General features: G+C 33.3%; 2 protein-coding genes across 2 annotated transcripts; both read right to left on the bottom strand.

The window, feature by feature from the left end:
* Nucleotides 1-531: 531 nt before the first annotated feature.
* LOC108202666 (importin beta-like SAD2) lies at nt 532-10,933 on the bottom strand. Its single transcript, XM_017371161.2, has 22 exons — nt 10,619-10,933; nt 10,084-10,219; nt 9,903-9,990; nt 9,642-9,791; nt 9,381-9,543; nt 9,065-9,249; nt 8,349-8,522; nt 7,531-7,676; nt 7,216-7,339; nt 6,955-7,135; nt 6,041-6,200; nt 5,922-5,963; nt 5,720-5,838; nt 5,445-5,643; nt 5,150-5,281; nt 3,764-3,867; nt 3,496-3,675; nt 2,427-2,566; nt 2,178-2,317; nt 1,872-2,029; nt 1,353-1,479; nt 532-1,240 (listed from the first exon to the last, which is right to left on the bottom strand). Exons 1-22 carry the CDS (start codon nt 10,706-10,708, stop codon nt 1,077-1,079), a joined length of 3,102 nt encoding a protein of 1,033 aa, XP_017226650.1. The 5' UTR covers nt 10,709-10,933; the 3' UTR covers nt 532-1,076.
* Nucleotides 10,934-16,860: 5,927 nt separating this feature from the next.
* On the bottom strand, nt 16,861-21,556 carry LOC108203098 (65-kDa microtubule-associated protein 6). Its single transcript, XM_017371834.2, has 12 exons — nt 21,243-21,556; nt 20,718-20,921; nt 20,047-20,301; nt 19,608-19,823; nt 19,357-19,506; nt 19,123-19,282; nt 18,877-19,028; nt 18,561-18,648; nt 18,399-18,472; nt 18,242-18,316; nt 17,554-17,906; nt 16,861-17,282 (listed from the first exon to the last, which is right to left on the bottom strand). Exons 1-11 carry the CDS (start codon nt 21,348-21,350, stop codon nt 17,571-17,573), a joined length of 1,818 nt encoding a protein of 605 aa, XP_017227323.1. The 5' UTR covers nt 21,351-21,556; the 3' UTR covers nt 16,861-17,282; nt 17,554-17,570.
* Nucleotides 21,557-25,868: the final 4,312 nt, after the last annotated feature.

Raw genomic sequence — 25,868 nt, 5'->3', positions numbered from 1 at the left:
CCGGAGAAAACCGAGCCGAACCGTGTCATACTATCCCCTACTCACGTCGTTGTATTTTAATGGGATGGATGAATTTTATGAAAATGAAATAAATTTTGACATATCATGAATAATTATTTATGATTTCACTCTTTTCATTCCATTTCTTATATCTTATAAACCTATATCTAGATATCACACCCCAATTTTTTTTAAAAAAATGCTCAATGCTCTACCATAATCTCCTCATATCCATTTCCTAAAAATTATGTCATGCTTCTATTATATTCATTTATTTTTAATTATTACATTTCTTTTTTCTATTATCCCCAACAAATCATAATATTATACATCTATAATCCACTTCCTTTAACGTGTCTTTCCCTAGACCTTTAACATGTACTCCCCTAGACCATTAGTTTCGCAAAAATGGTCAGAGGTTGATGATTAATTATAAGACGAACCGATTTAAAACTATTACATTGTGACGCGCTTAGTAACATACACTCCAATTACTAGCGCTTATTAACCATAGGTTCTTTAAACTAGACAGAACTAAAAAAACCCATATCATTGATATAGCCAAATCTCAATAAATTGGTGTTCTTAGTGCAAAGCATGCCGGTCCTCCGAAGCATTACAATGACTTAAATTTCCAGCTTGGAACCAATAAATGGGAACTCCACAACAAATATATGGTACCAACAAAGAATATCGATACAAACCGTTCTCGGTATGCAACCTCTCTTACGCTGAATGAGAGGGTTTCCTAATCCATCCCTATACCCCCTTGAATGGGCAATTGACCCGTATACAAACTGAACCTAAACTACAGAGCATTCTATAAGGACAAAATACCCGGTAGCCAGAACAAGATGGATGTTCAAACCACAGGTTAGGGAACCATGATCCTTCCAAGTTCCAAATTCTTTCTTATATTTGTAAATGAGACACTCGTGACTAGCGAACCAACACAAAACTCTATCCACGCTTGCCGCAACTCTTTTGCTACGCAGTATATCTAGATGAATGGAAAGCCAAAGAAAAAAAAGAAGGAACCCAAAATATGAGTTACAGAACCCTTTGTGCCACAGAAATCATGAAGGAGGTGCGACTCGTGATGCTTTCTCCAACTTATCTTTCTCAATCTCAACTCTTCTCTGCTCGGCATGCTGAAAAACAGCATTGGCTAGTGCTTGATTATGTGAATCAAGTGCTTGTGTAAGGGACCGGAATCTTGTTTCATCACGTGCTTGCATAGCTAGATACAAAGAGTTGGAACCAAGAACAGATTATATGTTTAGTATAAAATAATCCAACTCTTTTTCTATTTATTAAATTAGAGATTTCATTGTTAGCTGCAGTATATTTACCTTTGGTTGAATCCACGAAGAACACAAAAGGGTCAACTTCATCAATTGGTGACTGCTGTACCTCATCATCACTGTAGTCATCATCTGTATCATCATCGTCTTCATCATTTGAACGGAAAGCCCTCGCCTACAGCTCATGTTAGCATATAACTAGTAAGTTTATGTTCCCGATAAATTATGCAAATGATTCATGTTCTGTGACAATACAGCCATATCATATCAACTAACTTTACTTCTATGATTTAAATTTACAGAAATAATATATGTTCCAATAATTCTAGACTAAGCACGTCTACATCTCTAGTATCTACAATATTGCACTACATGAAATGGAAAAACAATTTCAATTTAAGACATCATGACGAATTAAATACATTATATAGATTAGAAAATAAAAACTTAAATTTCTGTATATGAAAATAAAAACTATGATGTATTGAATACATTATATTGATTAGAAAAGGACATAATTTATATATTCCAGTTTCTTTTTTCAAATCGACTAAAGTTGTAACGCACCTGTGCAGCCAATCTTTGAAGTGTTTTGTTATCATCTTCATCTCCATTCTCAGCATCAACACCCATTTCTTTGTCAGACCATTCTGCGTCATCTTCCTCATCAGACTGCAAGCCATTCATATCATCATCATGCTCAGCCTCTGCCTCCTTTGCAGCTTCTGCACGCAACAAATATCATGTACTAGTTGATGATGATGAAAAAAACTTACCTATTTCAGAAAATGACTGCATATACTTTTACTGGGAAGTGGGAACAGATATAGAAGAAAGGCGAAAAGGGAGAAAAGCGAGTATTCAATGACCTACCTGCTACTTGATCTTTGTATGCAACAAGTAGATCAAGAGTGGCCCTGAAAACACGCTGCAAGGCCTCCCCGGGTAACTGATCCACAGGAAGTGTGATCAAAGCTGTTAAGCCCAGACAGCAAACCTTTTTATCGTGTTCTCTATAACATATATGATACACATTTCATGAGAAACAAACATGATAGAAGTGGAGAAAGAGTTGGGACCCAAGCAGTTGTTAAAAGCAGATCTTTAAAAAAACTTAATCACCTCTTAAAATTTACTCGTACTCCACTCCTTTTAGTTTGTTGTAACATCTGGAACCAATGATTAAATATTTCTGTTGCGACACCAAGTTTTTGCAGTATGTTAAGCGTCAAAGAAGCATTGTAGTAAAGGGCATTGGCAATCTGCAAAAGAGCAGGTAAGCTTTAGAACACAAAAGTATCTTGTGTTGTTTGTATAACAGTCACATCACGTTAATATGCCCATAGGTGTCCACATGCACAATATATAGAAAATGCACCAATATAAAGATAAGTTACAAATTAGATAAAGTTCACAGCTTTACAAAAAATGCATGCATGTTTATACACCATATTAAAGTAAATAGTTTAGGGTTTGTAGGCATTGTCAAGAAAAGCAGAATGTGTTCAGACCAAAGTAAAGCAAAAAAGGTGCAAAAGCATATAATTATTACTCCCTCAGTCCCACTTATTTTGTCCTAATCTGACTTTGTTGGTCAAGCTGACCAAATTTTGACCTCAAATGACAATTTATATTCCTGGTGACTTACATTATTTGTTCTATTATTGCATGTGTTTTAATAATTATTTATTTCTATGATACATTTATGTTAAATTATATATGTCTATTAATCAAAAAAGGTTTTTAAATAATTAATAGACGTGTTTGAGTTAATATATTTTTATTGGGCATGTTAAATAAGTTTCTAATAATTAAGCACGTCAAAAGATTATTAAATTAATAGGCCTGAGAAATATGTTTTGATGAGTATGTTAAAACATGTTTTAGTTATAATAAAAAATACTCATTAAAACATGTTATAAAAAAAAAGAGGCCCATAAACTGGCCCAAGTAATGACCGACCGACCAAACTTTCAATATTTTGACTTTAACAGTATAGTACAGATTTAAAAATAAAATCTTATAATACGGCAAGTATATTTTGTGGTAGTAATTAAAAAATATATATAATTATCACAAAATATAAGTAGTTTCCATTATAAATGGGTCAATATGACCAAAATTTGGTCTAAGTGACAAAATGAGTGGGACGGAGGGAGTACTTGGAAGAAAAGGAACTCATAATCATTACCACTTGAATCAATAGACATTTGAGATATGCTCCCTCAGTTCGACGCAGCCGCTCCACAGTGATTCTTATATAAGGTTCAACCCAGTGATCCACCCGCTCCCTGCAGTTCTGGAACACCACTTCAATGAGCTTCGGTGCAGGCTCTATATCATTGTCCTCCATATTTTTATCAACCATGATCTACACAATGACATTATGAGAGTAAGTAAACAAGCTTCTCTGAGAGAAAAAATCATATAAGAATAAGTACAATCAAAGGTCTACTCACAGTTGAAATCACATTCCAGAGACTTTGCTGGTAGTCTGGTTCCTTGCAAGTGAGGTAATGCATTGTACCCCTGGATATAAAATTGTCTAGAGGAACCAGGATATCTAGAAATACAAAATTCATAAAAACACGGTTACATAAGAAAGAATACATTGTGTAGCTACAGTAAATTTCCGATACATAGAGTAGCAATAACAAATTATATGTTCCATCTTGATTATCCTGCAAAATGGAAACTATATCCACCTGTTTATATGAAAAATTATTGAGTTATTGGTATATTACATGTATTCCCCTTTTACTGTGCTTGTGCTTAAAAATAGAAAGTTGCAGACCCAGTAGAATACTTTCACACGGGATTGAAAAAGTGACACATCTTAAAATAATTCAAGTTTAGTCATTACTACAAAGAGCCTAACAATGAATCCAATATGTAGCTAAGGTAGCTAATCTAAACATTATAGTTATGACTAACAGTGACTGATAGGAAATTCACTTGTTCCTCGAAGCTCAGTTGTACCTTAAGTTTAAGATCTCATTATGGTTAATAGCAAATTAGCCAATTGTATCAGAACCCCTAACATGCTATGTACCAAAAGTGGGAACACATTACTAAGCAAACAAAAATTGACACTTGTCCACCGTGGCCTGCCTATAGGCGAGCAAGCCTTGCGCTTAAGGCCCCAAAACATTTGTTGCCGCGAATTCAAAAATTATCTATATATAGATCAGAAGATAACGCGGAGTATATACGAATTAGGGCCCCATAAACCGATTTTGACTAGGGCCCCCTGCTTGTCATTAGCCTCGCGCCCTCGCCGATTTAGACTACCTAGAACCTCCCGGAACAAAAGAATCAAAACCTTCCAGCTATACGGGTAGGGATAATCGTCCAGGTCATATTGTGAAAGAAAAAAGCTGCCCCGCCACAGCAGGCAGGTTGCTTACTCTTCCTCATGAGGTACCTCTGCTCTTTGGGAACCACTAAAACAGTTGCTACTTTATAGAAGAAAGAGAAACATAATGTTTTTCTTTTTTATTTATAAAAAATATGAAAGGCTCAAAAGCAAAATCTGTATAGAATAAAATTCCCACATGGAGCCTAGCCTGGTAATCGGAAATGGAGATACTCCAGCTCCTTCACAGTGCAAACAAGGAACTTATACTCTCTCAACTTACAATTGAAAATCCTACTTCTGAATATCTACCAGAACCTTATTCCAACCCTAGGCTGTTAAAATGATAATGCATCTCATAAATTAACAGAACAGAACATCTATTTGCAGATTACTGGATCCACAAAAAAACTACGACTATTTAAATAGAAAAAACAAGGAACCAAAGAAACAGAGGAAATGGGAAGGGAGACATTGTAATATAACTTACTTGAAAAAAAATCTATAGCCCAGTCAGATAGAGCTTCCATCAACAATGGCCAGAGAGTCCACATGTCCATAGATATCGTCGGCGAGTAAAAAGTCATATATGATACAATTTCTAGAACTTCCTCAAAAACCTCTGAAAATATGTGTTGATTATAAGAACGTATTAAACTGTTTTGAGGTAAGAGTACACTAAAAAATTGGCAGACTGGTGAAATGTAACTATCACTGCTATTAAATATTTACTGGGCATACAAGATCACAAGTACTTTAGAAACTTTAAACTTGACAGCAAGTACCTTGTCCATCAGTAGTAAGCATCCGACGCATTATTGGAAGTAAAGTTGGCTCGATGCTAACAAACAGCTGAGGAAGGCTGCTCACCGACTCAAGGATTGTGCTTATGGCCCGCAAGCATCCAACTGCTGCCAAAGCACCTGGATCATCAGCCTCATCATTATCCTCAGCAGTATGCATACACCTCCAAAAGGCAGCAGCCTGATCAAAATTAAAGTTATTAATTTTGACGAGCTACGAGAAAAATGAATATAAGTTAAGGAGTTTAGAGTGTCACCAGATTCTGACACAATCCAAGAGCAAAGGGTGCCATCTCTTCGCCAAACTTGTCCACAATGGTCTCCAGAGTAAAAACAAGATCCTCATTCTCAACTTCATTCATAAGCTTAAAAAATTCTGATAGAGAGAATTCATGATAAGTAATAATTATCCATTAACAGTGCATCATAGCTAGTAAATTACTTGTGTGTTTTACATACCATCTAGTAACTGTGGAAGAATAGGTCGAATTTCATCCAAATCTGCAAATCAAGTTGGAAGTATTAAAAAACAAGAAATATCCGGAGAGCAAAAACTAATCGAACAAAAATCACTCTACCCTTGCAGGCTTCAACAAATGAACGCAATGCAAAAACAGAGTCTACGCGAACCGGAAGCTCTGGGTCTCGCATCCCAGCAACAACACTTTGCAGTGCTTTACGGAAATTGTTTGTGTCTGAGAAGTTAATATGTGCATATTGTCCAGCAACCCAGGCCGCCTGATTTTCCGCATCATATGACAATAATTAGAACGAGATGATAAAAAATATGAAAATGTCTAATACAAGCTGCTTGAGTATAAATTGTGATATTCAACCAATCCAAGATTACAGTTTGGAATTTAATCCAATACTGCACGCAATTAGAGCATGTGAATGTGTTATAATATGTATAAAATTAACATCTACACGTCTAAATCTATATAGATGGAGATTGACTAATAGAAAAGAAAGCATAAGTTCTCCTGTTTTAGCACATGAGAGAGTATTAGTGTCCACCTATACAACATTATCAAATGTTTAGGTAATCAGGTTGCTATGAATCCATGAACGAGTTGTCACAGACTGCTGGAACAAGAAACTATACATGCTGGAACTTCTTTAAGCAACTAGATATTTGTACTCTCTTGATGTGTAATGAACTTGAGAAGAGATCTAGTATGGAAATTGGATTCATTACTGCATTATGTGAGATAAATACGAACACCATTTATAGTTCTTTTCTCCTAGCTACTAACAGTGGTGAAATATTAAAATTAAAAAAATAAGAAAAAACGTCTACCACAAAACAAAACATAAATCAAAATATATCTTCTTTAAAACAGATCTGATTAAGATATATAAACAAAAATCGAAGATAATTTGCAACATAGTTAAATGCAAGGCATGAAAGTGCATAACAGTTTGTTACTTTGTTTACTGATACGGTAAATACTAAATAGTGAAATATTGAAGGTTAGATACAAGTAAAAACCTTGGCTCTAAGATGACCCACAGGACTGTTGAACTCGGGAAAAACATGTTGCACTAACATGCGCTCAAGCTCAGACTTGTAAGGTTCTGTTTGCTTCAGTTTATCACAGAGTGCTCCAATTGCCAGTAGGGCACCATCTTTCTGTCTATAGGGCTTATGTTCTATAGCTGCATCATTATATCTGCATATACATATATAGATAGATATTAACAGGAGTCAATTATCATTAGATCTAATTGCTACATACATTTCCACCTATACCTTCTAAAAATCTCGACAATGTATAGTATAAACTTCTGAAGGTTCTCTTTCCCACGCTTTCTTACCAACTCACTAACGAAATCCATAGCAGCAGTCCTGGGACTGTATAAATCCTCTATTATGTCTGCATAGAAAGGAAAATATTATCAATATAGCAATCCGTATTCAAGACAGGAAGCTCCGTAGAACACAATACTGAAAGTTTAAAGTACAATTTGATGACCATTATTCAAGTCTACTGTACAGAAAATACAGGTTTATTAACAATTTCTGTCGCGTTACCGCAGAAAATATGAGAATATTCTAAAGACTCACCATAACCCTTCCTCACATATTCATGTGGGTCTTCATCCCAAAGCTTTTGGTCATTGTCATTGAAGCACATTAATGGAAAAATTATCTCAAAAAGTATGATATCCATTCTTGGTTGAAGCAGATTGTACATAGTACCCTTCGAAACACTGGATTAAAAGTTATATGATTACTAAAGATCCACGAAAGGGAAAGAAAAACAGGCTACAAAGAAGCAAGCAAAAAAATCACCAAGCAGTAATGGTAAAATTTAAGCAAATGAAACAAATTTCAACTAATCATGGTATTTAACAGTAGCCATTATGCATCATTTTCTTCAGGATGCAAATTCGAAAATTAGTGCAGAGCAAATTCCACTTCAACAAAGTATCACTCCTGAGATTCCTCAAGCAGGATGAATATATATAGACACTAGTGTTATCCCTACATCAGGAAGACAAAGGAAGGTGCATATGTAAAAAACATCTAAAGGCGCGCGTTTGTAGACATGAGATTCTCAATGCATAGCATCAGAAGCATATTATATTCAAAACTAAGCATCAAAAGGATTCCCATGAACAGACTGCAATATCTAATGAATTTATGCTTCACGAAGAAAATAATTATACTAGACAAGTGCATGCAAGCTTCTAGTTTCTTTCTGTTGTAGATAAAGCTTATATATATAATTTTAAACTCATCAAAACATGTTGAGAACACCCCCATCTTTTCCAAATCATAATCACTGCAAGTATATTAAATGGCATAGAACATTTAGTTTAGCTTATACACATAACAATGTTTTGTAAAATTTAAGGGATATTGATGAACATATGGATAACCTGTTGCTCAGATATTGCAAGATAAGGTTGGTAACTCTGTCAGGAAGATAACCGCCAACCCTGATCACATTTAACAAATTTAAATGGCATTCTAAGATCTTCCCAGCATAATTCTTTTGAAACATCTGGGCAAAAGCTCTGTTTTCTGGGTTTTGAAGCTTCAAATCACCAAATCTGTGAGACAACAGTAGACGCAATGATGGAGCCAGGATGAGATCTTGGGGTGAGCACATATATGTGTGTTATGCAAAACCAACTAATTCAATAGTACAATGAAATGTATAAAAGCAGGTTTTTATATAAAGATGATTAATTTTGAGCCAAATTAATTCAAGTAGCACTAAAACAAAGAATACTTCTAACATACTTTTATAAACAATGGACATATTATTCCAAATTTTCTAATTTTGTTTAGGTGTGATGCAAACGCACAAAAAAAATAGAATAAAACAAAATAAAGAAAAGAAAGTCAATGAAAATTTTGTTATAATTATTGGGATTTGAAGGTTTAAGGGAGAGAGACGAAAAAGAGTAACCAAGTTCTGAGCTTAATTGTGGCTGGACTACTGGATTGCCCTGCTATACTTCTAAGAGAAAAATCACAATTTTCAGATTTCAGGGTGCTGTCCCTCCGCCGCCGAGTGGACATAAGGATATCATATATATATATTCTAAACATCAAAAGATGATTATTATTTTCAAATTAATGACCTCACCGTGTGTAAAGACGATTTAATATGTGAACTGTCCACTTTTTGACCTTCCACCAACCCCATGATTTTCTGAGCTCTGGATCAGCTGGTTGACCTTCAAGAGGTACAGGTCTCTCCAATATATTTAGGAAAAGAACCATCCAAGCATTGAACGCATTTGATTCAAATAATTGCTTTGGAATCTCCAACTGAAAATTTGATAAATTCCAACATATATAGAATCAGATATTCACGAAGTTATAGGTAAGATAGCCAGAAAATTGTAGGAGAAAAAGCTTAATAGGTAGCTGTTGTATGAGTAGCAACAAATATTAATTACATATATGCAAGACCAAAAAATTTTGCAGATGAGCTTGATCAAGTCTGCAACTTCTATTGAAGGACTGGCAATTTGAACAAGACCATTAAATATGATCAGCATATTAGGGAATGTCTCTTGAACAATGTAATGAACTGGAGCCCGCTCCTCATCAGACTTGAACCTATAATTAACATAAAAAAATTAAAATAATTAAAATGAATTAATAATCAAGATAACTGATTCTTATTACAGTATCCATATAATAAGCCTTCAACTTACTCATATTTTCTAGAAAGGATCCTCAACACAAACAAAGCTCCATAAACTTGCTGATTTTGCAGATTATGTTTCACCCAATGTAAAAGAGCTGGCCATTGCTCTGGGTAGTCTGCATGTATAATTGTCTTGAGGCACTCACCAAGCTGTGCCCTGTAAGAAACAGGGTCAAATTTTAATAACAAGAAAGCTTTATAACTAAAATCAAGCCTATTATGCCGAATTAACATCAAAATAACAAACCAAGGAGCGAAAACAACTTACCTCAGCAAAGGTGGTACTTGGACAATAAACACAAGAATATTTTGCCGAACCAAATCTTTGTCAGCAGGCAGGATCTTTGATTGCTCACCTTTACAACACAATATTTCACAATAAGCACACCACAAACTAGGTTTAGTTCAAAAATAACCCAGATCCTAATTAAGCAAAAAAAAAAACATACCTAAATCATGAGGGGACCAGTTTTTCGCAATGAAGTTCTTGAAATGTATACTTGCAACTTGTCGTACCGCAATGTCGCAATTCCCATCTACAATAATTTGCAACATCCTAACCAAATGCTGAGGTGCATACTGAATCTACAAAATTTAAACCAAAAAACCCTAAACAAATCGAAACACCTCAAACAAATACGCAATCATTTATCAACTAAATCAATATCTCAAATTCCGCATTATTGAATTCAGAAAAAAGGGTACATCAAAAACTCAATCAAGAACCATAATCACTCCAAACAGGACAAAATGAATAAAAATCGCAATCAATGGGAAACCACCAATCCCTTAATTATCACATAATCCACATTCATATACGCAAACACAAACATCGCCCTACTAAAAACAACACCTTGATCAAGAAAATCCACACCCCTATCAATCTTGATCATAAATTTATCATTCTTACCAATCAAGAAACACCTAAACAAAGTCTCCCTACACACATAGATAACAAAAAACACTGATGTATATAAAGATAACCTGATTGAGGCTTTGTTCAGCTGCTTTCCTCTCATCTGGCCTTGGACTAAGTGCAGCTTGAAGAACAATAGCAAGACTCTGAACATCCATCTTCACCAAGCCCTATACATACAAGTACATATATTTGTAGAGATTTGGGAGATGGGTCTTTGAGATTAATTGTGACACAAATCAATGAAGGTACAATCTTCTTTCTTTAGGGTTTTGATGAGAGAGAGAGAGAGAGAGAGAGAGCAGGTGTAGGAGAGAGATGGAGAGGGTGAGAGAGAGACAGGGAAGACTGGACCAAGACAGTGTTGTATGTATAAGTTTTGTAAGTAATAGTACACTATGGTTTGTGTTTATATCATTAGGGTTTTTGGTTTTTTACTACAAAAATTGATGGGAAATGGGAAGGTTTTAGAGTGTATGATTTTATAATATTTTTCATTTTTTTAAATAATTTTTAAATGTCAGATTTTTATTTTCAAAAAAGAATTATGAAACCGAGTCTAAAAGTACATGTCAAAAATAACTTAAAGAGACTATTAGGACATTGATATTTTATCATTGTAAGATTTATCTGATGTTTATTCTAAATTTTGATATTTTTATTATGATAAAAAACTTGAAAAACTGTTCCAACAATTAGGAAGACCATCTACCTTATTATACATGTGTACATAGATTGTAGAGCTAATTATTAAGTTATGTACTTGGTTGTGACATCGTGTGTTGTATTTTACATTCTTTACTTCCTTGTTTTATTCTTTGTGAGCTTTTCGAAAGTCATGTAAAGTTGGATTAAACGTGATATAGGGTAAAGGTTGATTTTCATGCACGGGCACTTCAATTTGCAGAAGCTTTTGGAGGGAATATTTACTTTTTTCTTTGGCGCATTTTGAACCTACTAAGTTTTAATTCTAAGAATTTGTGATTCATTTCTCTTTACCTCTTATAATGAAGTTATTAATGCGTATAAAATTATTGTATATTAATATTTATACACGATTATTATAGTATAAATTGCAAATAATTTCAATCAATAAAATTTTGATAATGCACACATAAGATAAATATGAAAAACATGTTAAATAATTAAAATTATCATTAAACATACTAAAAGTAAATATGAGAAAGTTTATAAATAAAATTATGTGCTTAAAAAATTGAAGGGTGAAGTCAAATTGTTACATTTGTAATAAATGATATAAAAATAAATATTAAAAAAATATATTTTCAATTATAATAAAATTTAAACAATTTTGAATATCCAATAATATATAAATTTTATTAAATAAAAAATTTTAAAATATTAAAATGTAATTTAATATTTTATTTTTTTCATTTCGTGTATTTTTAAGCACATAAAAATTTTCATGTAATGTATCGTGTCAGGTTGTTTCATTTTTTTGGTGTCAATGTTTGAATTTTCATGTTGTATTTGTATTTGAGTAACAGATACATGACATGAACCTCCATATGTGTATTGGGTACTGGTCCTCGCCTATGATTGCTAGTGAGGAGTTAAGTAACATATAATTTTCTGGTCATTGGATGAATATCCAGCGGTCAGAATTATAATATTTTTTTTGGCATATAATTGCTGGGGAAGGGTTAAGTAATACTCCCTCCGTCCCCCTCAATTGTTTACATTGGAGGGGGACACGGAGACCAAGACAATGTATGAAAAATGAGTGAAGTTAGATGAAAAGTGGGTAAAGTGGCGGGACCTACCAATATTTAATAATAGATTTGAGATAGTGGAGGAAAGTAGTGGGTGTAATAGTAGTTTTTATTGTTAAATATGAGATAGTAGGGGAAGATAGTGGGTGTAATGATGAGAAAAACTTACTATTCATGGTAACGTAAAGAAATGAGAGGGACATCCCAAAATAGTAACTGTAAAGTAATGAGAGGGACAGAGGGAGTATATAGTTTTCTGACCGTTGGATAAATATCCAGCGACCAGGATTATAACATTTTTTTAAAACGTCACCGGAAAAATCCGTCTAGCGCTTTTTGTTAGCGCTAGACAGGATTTTCTCGTCTAGCGGTTAAAAAGCGCTAGACGTATTAAAATTTTGTTATAATCCTGGCAGCTGGATATGCATCCAACGGTCCAAGACCAGTATGTTATTTAACAGGCCCCGGCAATCATATGCCACAGACCAAGACCCATGTGTATTATGTACATCTAGTATTTTGTATAAACTTTTTTCAATTCAAACCCCGCATCTGATTGAATATTTTTATTAATTCTATATAATGACAAGATATTTGAAAAGTTTCAAATCTAAAAAAGAGATAGGTATGAAAAATAGGTTCGAACAATTTTATTTTTTTAAGAGGTAATTGCAAATCGCACCCCCTAAGTATCGTTTAAAAACGATAGAGTACCTATACTTTAAGAAACTCAATTCGCACCCCTTATCTTTACTTCTCAAAACCGAGATGCACCCCCTATCGTTAACTTCCATTAACTCAGTGCACTCCGTTAAGTCACTATATATATATATAAATTGCAATTCGGACCCCCTAACTTACGTTCAAAAACAATATTGTACCGGTACTTTTGGAAACAGAAAGTTACATATTAAAATATACTAGATTTTGTTTAAAAAAATATCATCAAAAAGTAAATATAGCCTATTTTAATAGAGGTAATAGGGGGTCCGAATTGTAATTACCTCTATTATTTGCGAAATTCGGACCCTCTATTATTTGCGAAAACAAATAGACTGGATTTATTTTTTGATGATATTTTTTTAAAATTTTTGTTTAATTAAGTTATCCCCAAATCAAAATGATTTTAAATTTTTAGTGACATATGTATTAAAGTGTATTGGGTACTTAAAATATACACTATTTTAAATTTAAAAAATAAATATTATGTGATATTTATTATAAATAATACATAAATTTATCTATTGATTAAAATATATAAATTTTAATTTTTTTTTTTTTGGAAAAATTGATCAAAAAAATTTAAAAAAATATCATCAAAAATCAAATATAGTCTATTTTAAAATGTAACTTTATGTTTTCTAAAATAATAAATACATATTTTCAAATAGTTGGTCAAAAATTAGTCAATTTAACTCCTCAAAGAGCAAAAGGGACATGTAAATTGAGACGGAGGAGTATTTTAACGGAAGGTAACGGAGGGGGTGCGTATCGTTCCTGATATGTAAAAATAGGTGGTGCGATTCGAGTTTTCAAAAATATGAGTATAATATCGTTTTTGAACGTAAGTTAGGGGGTCTGAATTGCAATTATATATATAGTGACTTAACGGAGTGCACTGAGTTAACAGAAGTTAACGGCAGGGGTGCATCTCGATTTTGAGAAGTAAAGATAAAGGGGTGCGAGTTGAGTTTCTTAAAGTATAGATACTCTATCGTTTTTGAATGATACTCAGGGGGTGCGATTTGCAATTACCTTTTTTTTAATTTCACCACTATTCATATCATACATTTAACCAGTGTTGTAAAAAGCGGGAATCGAACTTAATCGGTAAAGTTACAGAACAAGGATTAATCGGGGATTAATTGAATTGATCGGGGATTAATCGGATTGATCAGTGATTAATCGGAGATTTAATCAGTTCGGCGAGTTACGGAACATGAATTAATCGGTGATTAATCATGATTAATCACCGATTTTTAGAACAGAGCATTTAACCTATTAATGCCAAATGAAACTACTGACTAAAAAATAAAAAATATTGAGAATATGGTAAATTAATTACGATTAATCAAAAATAATATTTAAAATCTATCATATTCATTCAATCTCTCTCTCAAATATATGATATCGAAATAATACCTGAATTACTTATCAATTATCATCTTGATGTAATTGTATTATAACTTTATATTTTCTCACGAACCAAACGACCTGTTGGAGATAATAAATGGAGATTGGAGACGAATTGAAAGTGTTTGGAGATCATTATTTATTTGGAGATTGAATATATTGATTAATTTATCAAAAAATTTAATATTTTAATTATAATAATATCAAATCAAATTTTAAAGTTTAGAAAAAGTTCAATATTTCTACCTGTAAACAAACAAAAATATTTTAACTTTCCGGCATGTAGATAGCTGACGTGCCTTCGGCAAGTCTATAGCTGGTATCCGGCATGTAGATAGCTGTGGTGCCACTTCTCCAATCTCGATTTATGCGGTTGGTGTTTCTGAACATTGGGCTATCAATAGTTTTTATGTGATATGGTCAATTGCGATGTTACTGTTTCCAGAGATTTTGATGCAATTTGGATCGCTTGGGATGTCTTTGATTTCGTTCTTAGCTTCAAGAATTATTGAATTCTATCTGTTAAACGACCAGGAAACAATTCATCTAATTGTTTTTTGAATGCTATTTGTTTTATCACCTGGTTGTATCGACAGTTGGGGGTTTGTCCCGACTGTATTATATTCGAGTTAATGAAATCTTTTGCATTTGTAAAAAAAAAAAAAACTTACGTTCCCAGTCCTGTGTGACCCGGCTCGTCCAGAATAGGCATGTAATTCTAAGGAGTAAAGTGGGGAGGGGCCTATAGGTAGTGAGAGCAAAGCTTTAAAGAGAAAGAGAGGTTGGATAATTTAAAGTTAGGTGATTTTGTGTCAGTTGGGCTCGGGTTTCGCAGCCTCATCGATCCACCAAACATATTGGTACTGTCAGTTGCACGTGTGGTGAAGAATGGTGATTAACCCATGTGATTTATGTAAGTATGTGGTGTAATTACTTTCTTTACTTTTTGAGTCACTTTTTACTTATTCAATTTCAATTGACAAATGATCAAGACTGGATTATATTTGTGTATATATATTATAATTTGTAAAATATTAGAAGAAAATTATATTATTGATCAATTTAAACATTAAAAGTACAATTAAAAAAGACAAAAAGAATAATATATACTCGTATATTTGTTATTTTGTTTTTACCGTTTAAAATAAAAACAAGCAAGTTATACACAGGCGTAGCATTCTTTACTTTTCCGCTTTTAACATGTACCATACTCAGAAACCGGGATCTTAAGTCCCGACCAAACACCCTCAAAATATGATAGACTTGGCGGACGGGATCATAAGAGCATCTCCAACGGGCCTCTTAAATCATTTTTTAAAATATAATATTATATGCGGCTCCCGGTGAGTTAAGACATTGAAAAGATGACAACTCCGATGTTCATTTTTATACTTACTCTTTATTCATATTTTATTCATATAAATGAGAGGGAAAAACAAAAGGAAAGAAATGTTGGAGGGAGACTAATATTATATTCATAAATAGAAATTAAGAACTAATAGATACTATTCATATTTTAAAGATCTCGTAGGAGCCCGTTAAAACTCTCATTTTTATTTGACTCTTTAAATTTGAAGTTAAGAGTTTGTCTAGAGAGCCCTTGGAGATGCTTTAAAAAAAGCAAGAAATTCAAGTTTTTCATTACCCGCTAAATTAAAATTCAATAAAATATGTTAAATATTCTTATGAGACTTTCTTTAAGAGCAAGAAAGCTTGTTTCTCAGTGTCAATGCAACTCCCATTCTGATAGCCTCCAACTATGCTCCGGCCACTAAATTTTAAACTTACCAGCACACTTAATGCATATGGAACAAGTTAGCTCATATATTTCGACACTTTCAGAGCCAGAAACTAAAAAGAGGGAATTGTTCGAATGTCTACAAATACACATGAGCATGCACATGGACCGAAGTCGAGAACCGTTAGCAGAGCTAGTCGGCAGGTTCCTAGGGAAAAATTCTAGACATGACAGGATGTCCTCTAATACGCTTTTTTTTTTTTAAGAAAGTAAGATACCTTCATGTTGATAATGACATTAGCCTACTCAATCGCGGAAATCAATCAAAGTTAAAGACCACTGCCGTGGAAGACATGGAACTTCTGTTATGAAAATGAATGATCAACAACAGAGGAAAAACCCTTAAGAAGTACATAACTGTGGATAGTAAAGAGTCTGTTTCATCACTTCGATATTACTTACTGAATCAAAAGACTAGAACAACTTGAATATGAAAAAACATCTAGCTGAAGCTCTAGACTGCCTGTAACTTCCATGTCTAAGCATTACACGATGTCTAAGCACTACACTAGGGTGGAGCAGATTACGACGTCCTGTGCACATGACTGGAATGCATTACAGTTATGGTACCAAGTCCGAAAAATCTTAGAAACAAGCAATAGTAGAGAAGAATGTAGAATTTTTGAATCTGCAGGCAATCAACTAATGCATTTGGAACGGGATAATAATATTACTATTACCACCCCTTGAAATCAAACAAACCTGCTTCAAGAAAAAAAATGAAGTTCCTGCAGCACATTGCACTGGACAACAATAAATAATGCAGACATATTTACAAAATCACAATCTCATCACACGTGACCAATTGGTTGCATCTTTCCTAACACACGGATGTCAGTCTAAAAAAGAAGTAGCATATCCACAACGTTCGATCAATCACTTCCCACATCTTTATAGTTCTCTAAATCAAGCAATGCAGGTCCTCAAATGTCAGTCATCACTGTCCAAGTAGTTCTACAATCATACATACACTAGTGCTGATTATTCTCACTTAATATTCACAATCTTTTTGATACTTCGAAACCAGCATTCTGTTGTTTACTTGATCCATATCGCATGTTGCTGGTACTGCACAGAAATATAACTAAAAGCTCAAGAAAACAAAAAATACACAAGGCGTGTATTTATCGACAGGGTATAGAGAAGGACTTGGCATGTTTATCGGTAACAGTTTGGTAATGGTGTTTCTACTCTGAGCATGGTTTGCATTATACAAGAATAATAATTAGCAAGACAGGGTTCCAAGATTGAAAAGGTTTAAATTTTTGATGGGTGAAGAATAATAAATTTGACAGTAAAATGACATAAAAAAGGCTAGAGGCTTTAAGTAAATACATACCGGTTTAAGTTCCAAATTCAACCCTGATGGGGAGACTCTGGCTCAGAACCACAAACAGATGAAAAAGATATGATATCTTCTTTTCCCGTGGCCACAAAGTTCAGTGGTCCAGTAGACAGTCTTCTCATCTCAGTAAAAGGCCCAATATGTCGTCCTGAATATGAACGCGGGGTTTGCAGTCCTGGAGTTGCACATCCAACTGAGCTCCTGCGAGGTGCGGGAGTCATAGAACCATTTCCGTTAGCATGATAGCCATTTGACTTTCTGAAACTAAGGCTTCTTCTAGGATTAGGTGTTGATCCATACAAGGATTCTTTTTCTATCAGTAGCAAGTCCTGGAGCTTCTTTTGGTCCTGAGACAATGACAGATGTAAAATTAAACTGTTGTAAGAAAGGAGTGATGCATATTCTCCGGTGCAAAGATTGAAAAACATTATAGTTATCCATGACTTGGGTACTTCCATTGTTTTGCATCTACAGTTCTGAGAAAAATGAGTGGTTATAGTATACAATGGAGAAAAAACAAAAGGGAAAATTTAGAACCCACATTTTGGACAATGTACGTTAAGTTTATAGTTTCTTCCTTGAGGTTGATTAGGCTCTTTGCCACATAGTATTGATTGATGTTTCACAAATTATCTAAGCCTGGAACTACATATACCCAAATGCATATAAAAGAAACTTTTACCCTGTATTGCTTCTTTGCCGCCTCTTTTTGTTGTCTGGTAACCTTATAATCATTCAGTATAGACACCAATCGCGACTACACAACAAAATATTGGACAAAATTATAAAATTAGCAACAGGGTAGACTATGAGCTGTAATCTAATGCCACAAAACATACCCCATCGTAAAGAAATTGTTTTCTTCTCTCACTTTCCCATGTCAGAGACTTTGTTATTAGATTATCAACCATTGCTGAAATTTAGGCTAGTACATTAGCTCCAACAAAACAGCTTGCTCTCGTAAAACATGGCCTGATAGATAGAGGAAAAAAACAAGGTACCTGGAATCTTAGTAACTGTTATTCTAGCACGTTCTGCACGCTTAAGATTTATATGTGCACCCCTTCCAGCACTGTATCGGCTATGGTCCTGATAAAATACATCAAAATACAAAATCAAAAACCACCAATCTAACTGAGACATTAATGCAACAAATTCTAATAGTCAAATGTACATACTTACTGGATAAACACTATAGTTTAGACTGTAACATACACACCCTTAAAGAAATTTAATGACAAACAGATAGGTAATTCAGAGTTAGCGTCTTTCTCACAATACATGGTAAAGCTACTTTGAATATTCATTCTTGCTTACTAGGTTATAATCTTCAAGCCAGTTTTCCTCTTCACATGCTGACAGCCATCGCTCTATCCTATCAATAATTCCCTTTCGGCTCAATGCTTCAACTTTAGCTTTGTCTATTTGTCCTTCGATACTTGTCAAGAGTTCACAAGGATCCACAAGACCTGAAAAGCAGAAGAATTTTTCAATAAATCACGTAGCAGACTGAAACAAAGTAATAATGAAGAGCAAATTAAGCTTCGTTTAGATGTTCCATACCAGAATCGATCATCACGAGAGATTTGTCAGCATCTGTATTTGAATCAGGTACAATATGCGTCTTACGACATATATCTTCTAGCTCTGATCTCTTCTTCACAACCAGTTCTTTCATTCTGCTTGCTTTCAACTTGGTGAGCCTCTCAACTTCCGCTGATGCCTGTCGAGTAAATATCAGTAATACAGAGACTGTCCTCAAGTAGAATATATGATAAAGTTAAAGGTGATAAAAACCTGTTCAATTATCTCCATAGAAAGGGAATCCGGTTCTACAAATTCTGTTTCTGATGATATAGAGATAATTTTGGCAAATTTATGTTTCTCTTCTCTTGTTGAGTCCATCAAATTCCAAAGTTCAGATACTGCTGCAACTATATCTTTCAGCTACAATATGAAAGGTTGGTACTTCATTCTTGTATGCAGAAACAGGTATATTTATAAAAAAACAAAGAATCAAGCTGGATATTATCTGAATCATGTCTAACCTTCTGAAATCGAACTTTTCTTTCTGTTTTCAACTTAAGGATGGCCTGCTCTAGACCTTCCAGTGTACTATCACTGATGCTTCTGGACTGATCTAAACTTGTAGTGTGTAAGCTTGGATGTACATCCTTCACGGTTCTGCTAAAATCTATTTTAAGAACACCACACAAGATATGCACCTCATTCACGTATTCCATAATCTTTTGGAGGCGTTCAGACTGAAAAAGGAGGTAGTGCAAACACTCGGTCAATGAGCAATGTGAGAAGAATAAGAAACTACCATTATAACGATCATGCTAATTATCCCAAACAAATAAATTTTCAGCCATTTAAAATGCATCATTTACAGCGAAATCATAATAGGACAGTTTACAGTCACAAAATGTAGTTCATAGATAAAACAAATAAAAAAGTGATTAACATGTTCTAGTTATTTCCCACCTTTTCCTTTTGAATGGCCCGAAGACATGTCTGGTATTCATTTAGCTTTCTGAGTGATAGATCTTGTTCCTCCATATCTAATGTTAATCCAGAATTGGCAAGATTACTGTATCCTGAAATCTCTGCAGTGATCCTATCGATTTGTGTCTTCATGTTCGAAAATTGCTTCAGCCTCTCCTCTTTCTTTAGTTTCAGATCTTCGACTATAGGTGAAATTAACATGAGCTGATCTTTTAGGGTCGTCGCTTTCTTCTTCTGTAAATTGCATAGCAAGGTTAATTGAAGGCACATGATAAAAGACAAAACTCTGGTTTTTGGATGAAGATAGTCAAATATTGCTCTACATCCTATTCACCATTAGCTTGTAACACGAAATAAACCAAAAATAACAGAAGTTTATACATCAGCCAGACAATGATATTCAGTAAAACAAAAATTAGTCAAGGGCACTAATACAGTTAAATGGAAATCTTAATAAGCAACAATTTTACCAAAAAGACGACACCACTTCACGGTACAACTACAATCCTTTGTGTATCAAATCATAATAACGAAAAAGGAAAATACGAAGTAAGAATTCTATTACAAAACAAGGCAGTTCAATAAACGATAACATATATAAGAAAAAACTAAATTAGATATATTTATGTATGAACTATTTGCTTTTGTACCTTTGTTGAAATGTTAAGTTCTCCGAGAGCAGCCACAAGGGTAGCCAATTCAGCTTCCTTAGTAGCAACCGATTGATGAAGACGAGCCTTCGTATTTGCAGCCTCCTCGAGCTTCCTCCTATAAATTTCCAGGCACTCCCTCTCCAAGTCCACCAACATGCTCTCTTTGTCAGCCTCAGTCTCACCAATGTCACTCCATATTTGCTGCTCATCAGAACAACAAAGTTTACAAAAAACACTGTGGATACAGCAAGACCATAAACAAGCCCTTCCAAGTAAACAAATTCACAAATTTTTCATCTACACAAATACAATTATACCCTTTTAGGCTTTTCAGTTATCAATTTCAAACACTCACCGACACACACAAACATGCAAAAATTCAAAAAATAAATTAACCAAAGAACATACACATATGATCCTACTTAAATTTATCAACTTGAGAAGAAACAAGAACCATGATATCAACAGAATTATTAAAAATGAAAGTAAAAATATAAACATAAAAAAGAAATGTTATTTAACCTGAAGTTCCCTTATCAAAGAAGTGCAGCTGCTGCTTGTAAAGCCACCATAAGTAGTTCCCACAGCCAACATTTCAAGTGAACAAGAAGGGTGTTTTTTCAGAAGCATTAAGTGCAAAAATGTTGCTGAAAAACAGAGGAAAACAGAGGTTTACACAAGGGAAGGGAAAGAAGAGACAAGAAAATGAAGGAGAAATTAAAAGTGGGAGGGTGGGTGGGTTTAGTGGGGTTTTAGTTGTATATTTTTCTCAAGTCAAATGAAATGCCAACACATAACTCACCACTTCCACACAAGACAGATGCTTCCTCAAACTACAAACCAGCTAAATATATATTTATTGGGGATTTAGTGTCTGAGTCTTCGACTGATGTTCTAAAATTAATATATAATATTTTTTATAATTCATAATTTTATTTTAGAATATAGTGAATATTTGATTTTCATTTCTAATCAAATTTTAAATTTGACTATTTAAAATTATTTTTAATATTATTATTTCGAAATTCTGATTCTGCGGACAAAGACCAGCCAACCATGATGCTTGGGGATCAGGTTAAGAACAACATCCTAAAAGCAAGAAGTGTACAAGAGGGAGAGCAGGGGAAGTGTAAGAATATTTTTGTTTACTGTTTTGGGCACGCGCGGATACTCGCGTGATCCGGAAGGAGCCCAGTAGTGAGAAGCTGGTGAGATGTTTATATCATGCAGAAATAGAAACAAATGGAATCAGTTAGTGATTTACAGCAGTATGATAGGTTGTGGGCTTTGACCATTATTAGAGCATCTCCAATGTGAGGTGCCAACCAAAGTTGCTAAACATGCTTATTCATCAAAAATATCAATATTTTATTTTCTCTTTTTTTTAAGTTACTTTTGGCACCCCTCTTATCAATATTCACTCCAATGGTTGTCAAAAATACTATAATTTTGTTTATCTACAATAAATGAATTTTTTCCATTTTGAGAGGGTGCCAAAGGGTGCCAAAAATTGGCAACTTTGCTTGGCATCCCTATCACTCCAATGGGTAGCCAAAAAGATTGTTATGCCATATCATACCACATGGCATTTTAGCACCTCTCTTGGCACCCCCATTGAAGATGCTCTTAGGGACTTTTATTTTAATCTAAGTTTTTTTTAATGTACAATCAAATCATATGAAATTGTATGATTAATGACAAATATATGCATGTTTGTCTAGCAAGATATTCCCACATAAAAAAATTACGCATAGTCTTATATTCCTAATAAATGAATGCAGACTCTTTTTCAACTCACGTCAATTGTTATACAATTTTCACGGAGAATAATTTTGGAATAATGTTACTATTTTTGCATTAAAAATTCAAAGTGGACGAGTATTGTGGAAAAAATATTCTTCCAAAAGAGACTTGTATTATGGAACGGAGAGAGTAATAATTTATTTCAGAAGAAATATTTTTTATATAATATTTTTCAATATTGAATATTTAAACCTAAGATTTTAGATATAAATACTTTATTTCCAAATTTACATTTAGGTATCATGTCTAACCTCAAAAATAAATTTTATAATGCACGTTTTTCTACATTGATAAGTGTTCTATGTAGTTTAATTGGGCCTAAAATATATAAAGTTCCTGTAAAATTGAAAAAATTGATAAATTTTTATTTGATTCCTATGTAAATTTTTACATAATTTGCATGTATAGTTAAATGAGGAATAACAATTTTCATTTAAACACCTTTCAAAAAAAAAAACAATTTTCATTTAAACAAATTTATCAATCTTGCAACAAACAAAACATTTTTTTTTGACGAAACAAACAAAAATATTTAATTTGTAAATCTCGTGAAAATCCACAACAAGAAGAATTGTCCGCGCATAGGAGGCTAGGATCATAGAATAAGAGGCATGCATAAAAAATATTTAATTTTATGCATTGCGGTTCCGGTATGCATAATATACAAATCACCGTCTGTGCACATTTCGTACAAAATTTAAACTTACACCGATGTGGCGATGTCCTATCTGCATAGGTAGGTGCAGCTTCGTCGTCATATTCGGAGGTACGTCCATGTCATATGCAAATTGCAATATCCTTTGAAAACTTTTCCAAAGATACGCATGCATGCAGTACTCTATGGATTATGGACTACGGGTAAAGATGGTCATTCGGACGGGCCGGGGCGGTTCGGGCGGTTCTCGAACCATTGCCGGTGAAATCGTAACCGGCACGGCTATACAGGCAGGCCGTGCCGTGCCAACCGGAACCGTATAATACGGATTAGGTGGGTTGTACGGGTTTGCGCGGGCTGGCGGTTCGACCGTGGTTTGCTTGTTGAAATGAAATGGTTTGCTGGAAATTGGAATGAAGTGACCGATTATGATTGCTTTGTTTTGTTTTGTTTTTTTTCTTTACAATAACAAGTGTTAGTTTTTGAAACGATTTAGTTTACTGTTAATGTTTATTTTAGTTTAATGTTATTATTTAATTTAATTATTAATAAATTGTAAACAAATAAATAATATTTTGATAATAAATAATGTTCTGGTAAAAAGAGGATGGTACCTCTTATAAATTTTATTTATTAAACATAATTCGGAACAAATTTAGTTAGTAAACAAAATCAACTCTAAACCAAATTAATTTTTAAAACAAAATCAAAATGAACAAATTATTTTTATAAGTTTTATAACAAAATCAAAATTAACTAAATTAATTTTTAAAACAAAATCAAAACAAAGTGAAATTAATTTTTAAAACAAATTGAAAACGGAATGAAATTAATTCCTAAAACAAATTCAAAATGAAATTAATTAAACTAGCCTCAACTTTACAAACTAAAATGAAATCGAATAACTAAACTATAAACAAAAAACTAAAACATAAATAAAATCAAAACAGAGTACCTAGTCTACGGGTGCCGTTTGGATTATTTAAAAAAAATGATTTTCTATTTAAATTAGAGAAGTGAAATAAAAATGAGAATTAAATAAGTTAATAAAATATTTGAGAAAAAAAGCAGGATAAAAGTTGGTATTCTCAGCTAATTAAAAATGTTCCCGCTTATTTACGGGTCAAGAAAAGGTGAAACCGGAAGCAAACTCCCGGCTTTTCGCAAACAAATACCCCCGTGATCCATAGTATATTAGTATACGATAGTCGATAAGGCTTTCTTAACTTCTTATTAGTCATTTTCAACGGATAATAGAAATGTACCTAGCCTGGAATTACCATGATAGAGAGCACGAATACACCAATAAAGTTGAACATTGACCAGTAATCATGCGAAAAGAGAATTATTTGTGATAATAACCAGTGTATTTAAAACTCCGCGTGTTATATTCTTTTTTTTAAAAAAAAACCTCTAAGTGCTCAGATGGATGAATTCACTCCCACAGTCCTAGTATCAATAGATGATTTTTTGTGTTAAAATGGATAATTAGTTTTTAATATTTTTGAAATTTAAACAACTTTCAAAACATCTAGTATTATACAAATCTAATTAGTTTTAACCTTTTTGAAATTTAAACTATTTCATATATAATTATTTATAAATCTCTATTCATCCTCGTTCCATTTCTTATACGAAAAATGCTAATCACCCAAAAAAGTGTTAGTCAAATTTTTGCTCCCAAATCTAGTAACAATATAATTGATTTTAAACAATAATAAGACCCATATATCCACGTAAGTCATTTAATTAAAATTAGCAGATGTCCATCATTTTATTTGAGAAAAAGGTTTGGGAACACAATTTTGGAGAGGTAAACACAATCATGACTCCTAATTAAAAAAATGAATGTTCTCTTCATCTTATATTCAATTTTTTTCTCAAATTTAATCATATCAATTTTATATGTACTTACTTAATTTGTTTCAAAAATTTCTTCTGCTATCCCAAAACTTGTCCCAAATTCCATGTGCAAATGATGTTGAAAACGAATGACTGATTTTTTTTTTTTGACAAACGAATGACTGATTTTAATTAGATAATTTATGTGAATAGAGAAATCTCATTACTATTAATATGAGTAGAATCATATATTTATGAGCATTTTATGTATCCCAAATTTTATATCAAATTAATTTTTTTCAGATAATAGACATATGGCTTTTTTGTAATATATATTATGAGTCTCTCAACTATATTAATTGATATTTACTATTTAGGATTTAAAAAATTCAAATTTTTGCATCTTAGAGCAAGTCCAACAGTGCCCTATAATAGTGTCCTAAGTTAAAATTTAAGGCATTTGAGATAAAGATGTAGTCCAACAGTGTCTTAATGGTGCCTTAAAACACTAGGACACACTACATGTGACTTATTTATAAGGCACTACCACACTTGTCTTAAACCATTTTAATCCATAAAATATTCACTTTCTCTCTCTTTTTACACCTTTTCATACTTGGTTTATATATAGTTGTATTCAAATATATTAGTATTTTAATATTAAGACATGAAGATAAAGGCATATTGTTGGAATAGATGTATGTGTATAGTGCCCTAAATCACTAGGACATTATATTTTATTATATATAGAGAGCTTCTACTAAGACACATTTGGACTTGCTCCTTATATCATATCCTAAGTTGAAATTTAGGGCATTTGATAAAAAAGGTTGCTCCAACAATGTCCT

Source organism: Daucus carota, chromosome 9 (assembly GCF_001625215.2).
Source record: "Daucus carota subsp. sativus chromosome 9, DH1 v3.0, whole genome shotgun sequence".
Lineage (NCBI taxonomy): Eukaryota > Viridiplantae > Streptophyta > Magnoliopsida > Apiales > Apiaceae > Daucus > Daucus carota.
This window is presented reverse-complemented; position numbering and strand designations above follow the sequence as displayed.

What these genes read in the sequence shown, in the direction of transcription:
- LOC108202666 (XM_017371161.2), bottom strand. Translation starts at nt 10,708, where the DNA reads ATGGATGTTCAGAGTCTTGCTATTGTTCTTCAAGCTGCACTTAGTCCA. An exon ending in ATTGTCGAGATTTTTAGAAG is followed by an intron (nt 7,136 to 7,215) that starts GTATAGGTGGAA and finishes ATGTATATGCAG; the next exon opens with ATATAATGATGCAGCTATAG. An exon ending in AATGTCTATTGATTCAAGTG is followed by an intron (nt 2,567 to 3,495) that starts GTAATGATTATG and finishes GCTCTTTTGCAG; the next exon opens with ATTGCCAATGCCCTTTACTA.
- LOC108203098 (XM_017371834.2), bottom strand. Translation starts at nt 21,350, where the DNA reads ATGCTTCTGAAAAAACACCCTTCTTGTTCACTTGAAATGTTGGCTGTG. An exon ending in GGGCCATTCAAAAGGAAAAG is followed by an intron (nt 19,824 to 20,046) that starts GTGGGAAATAAC and finishes CTCCTTTTTCAG; the next exon opens with TCTGAACGCCTCCAAAAGAT. An exon ending in GGCTTGAAGATTATAACCTA is followed by an intron (nt 18,649 to 18,876) that starts GTAAGCAAGAAT and finishes GTATTTTATCAG; the next exon opens with GACCATAGCCGATACAGTGC.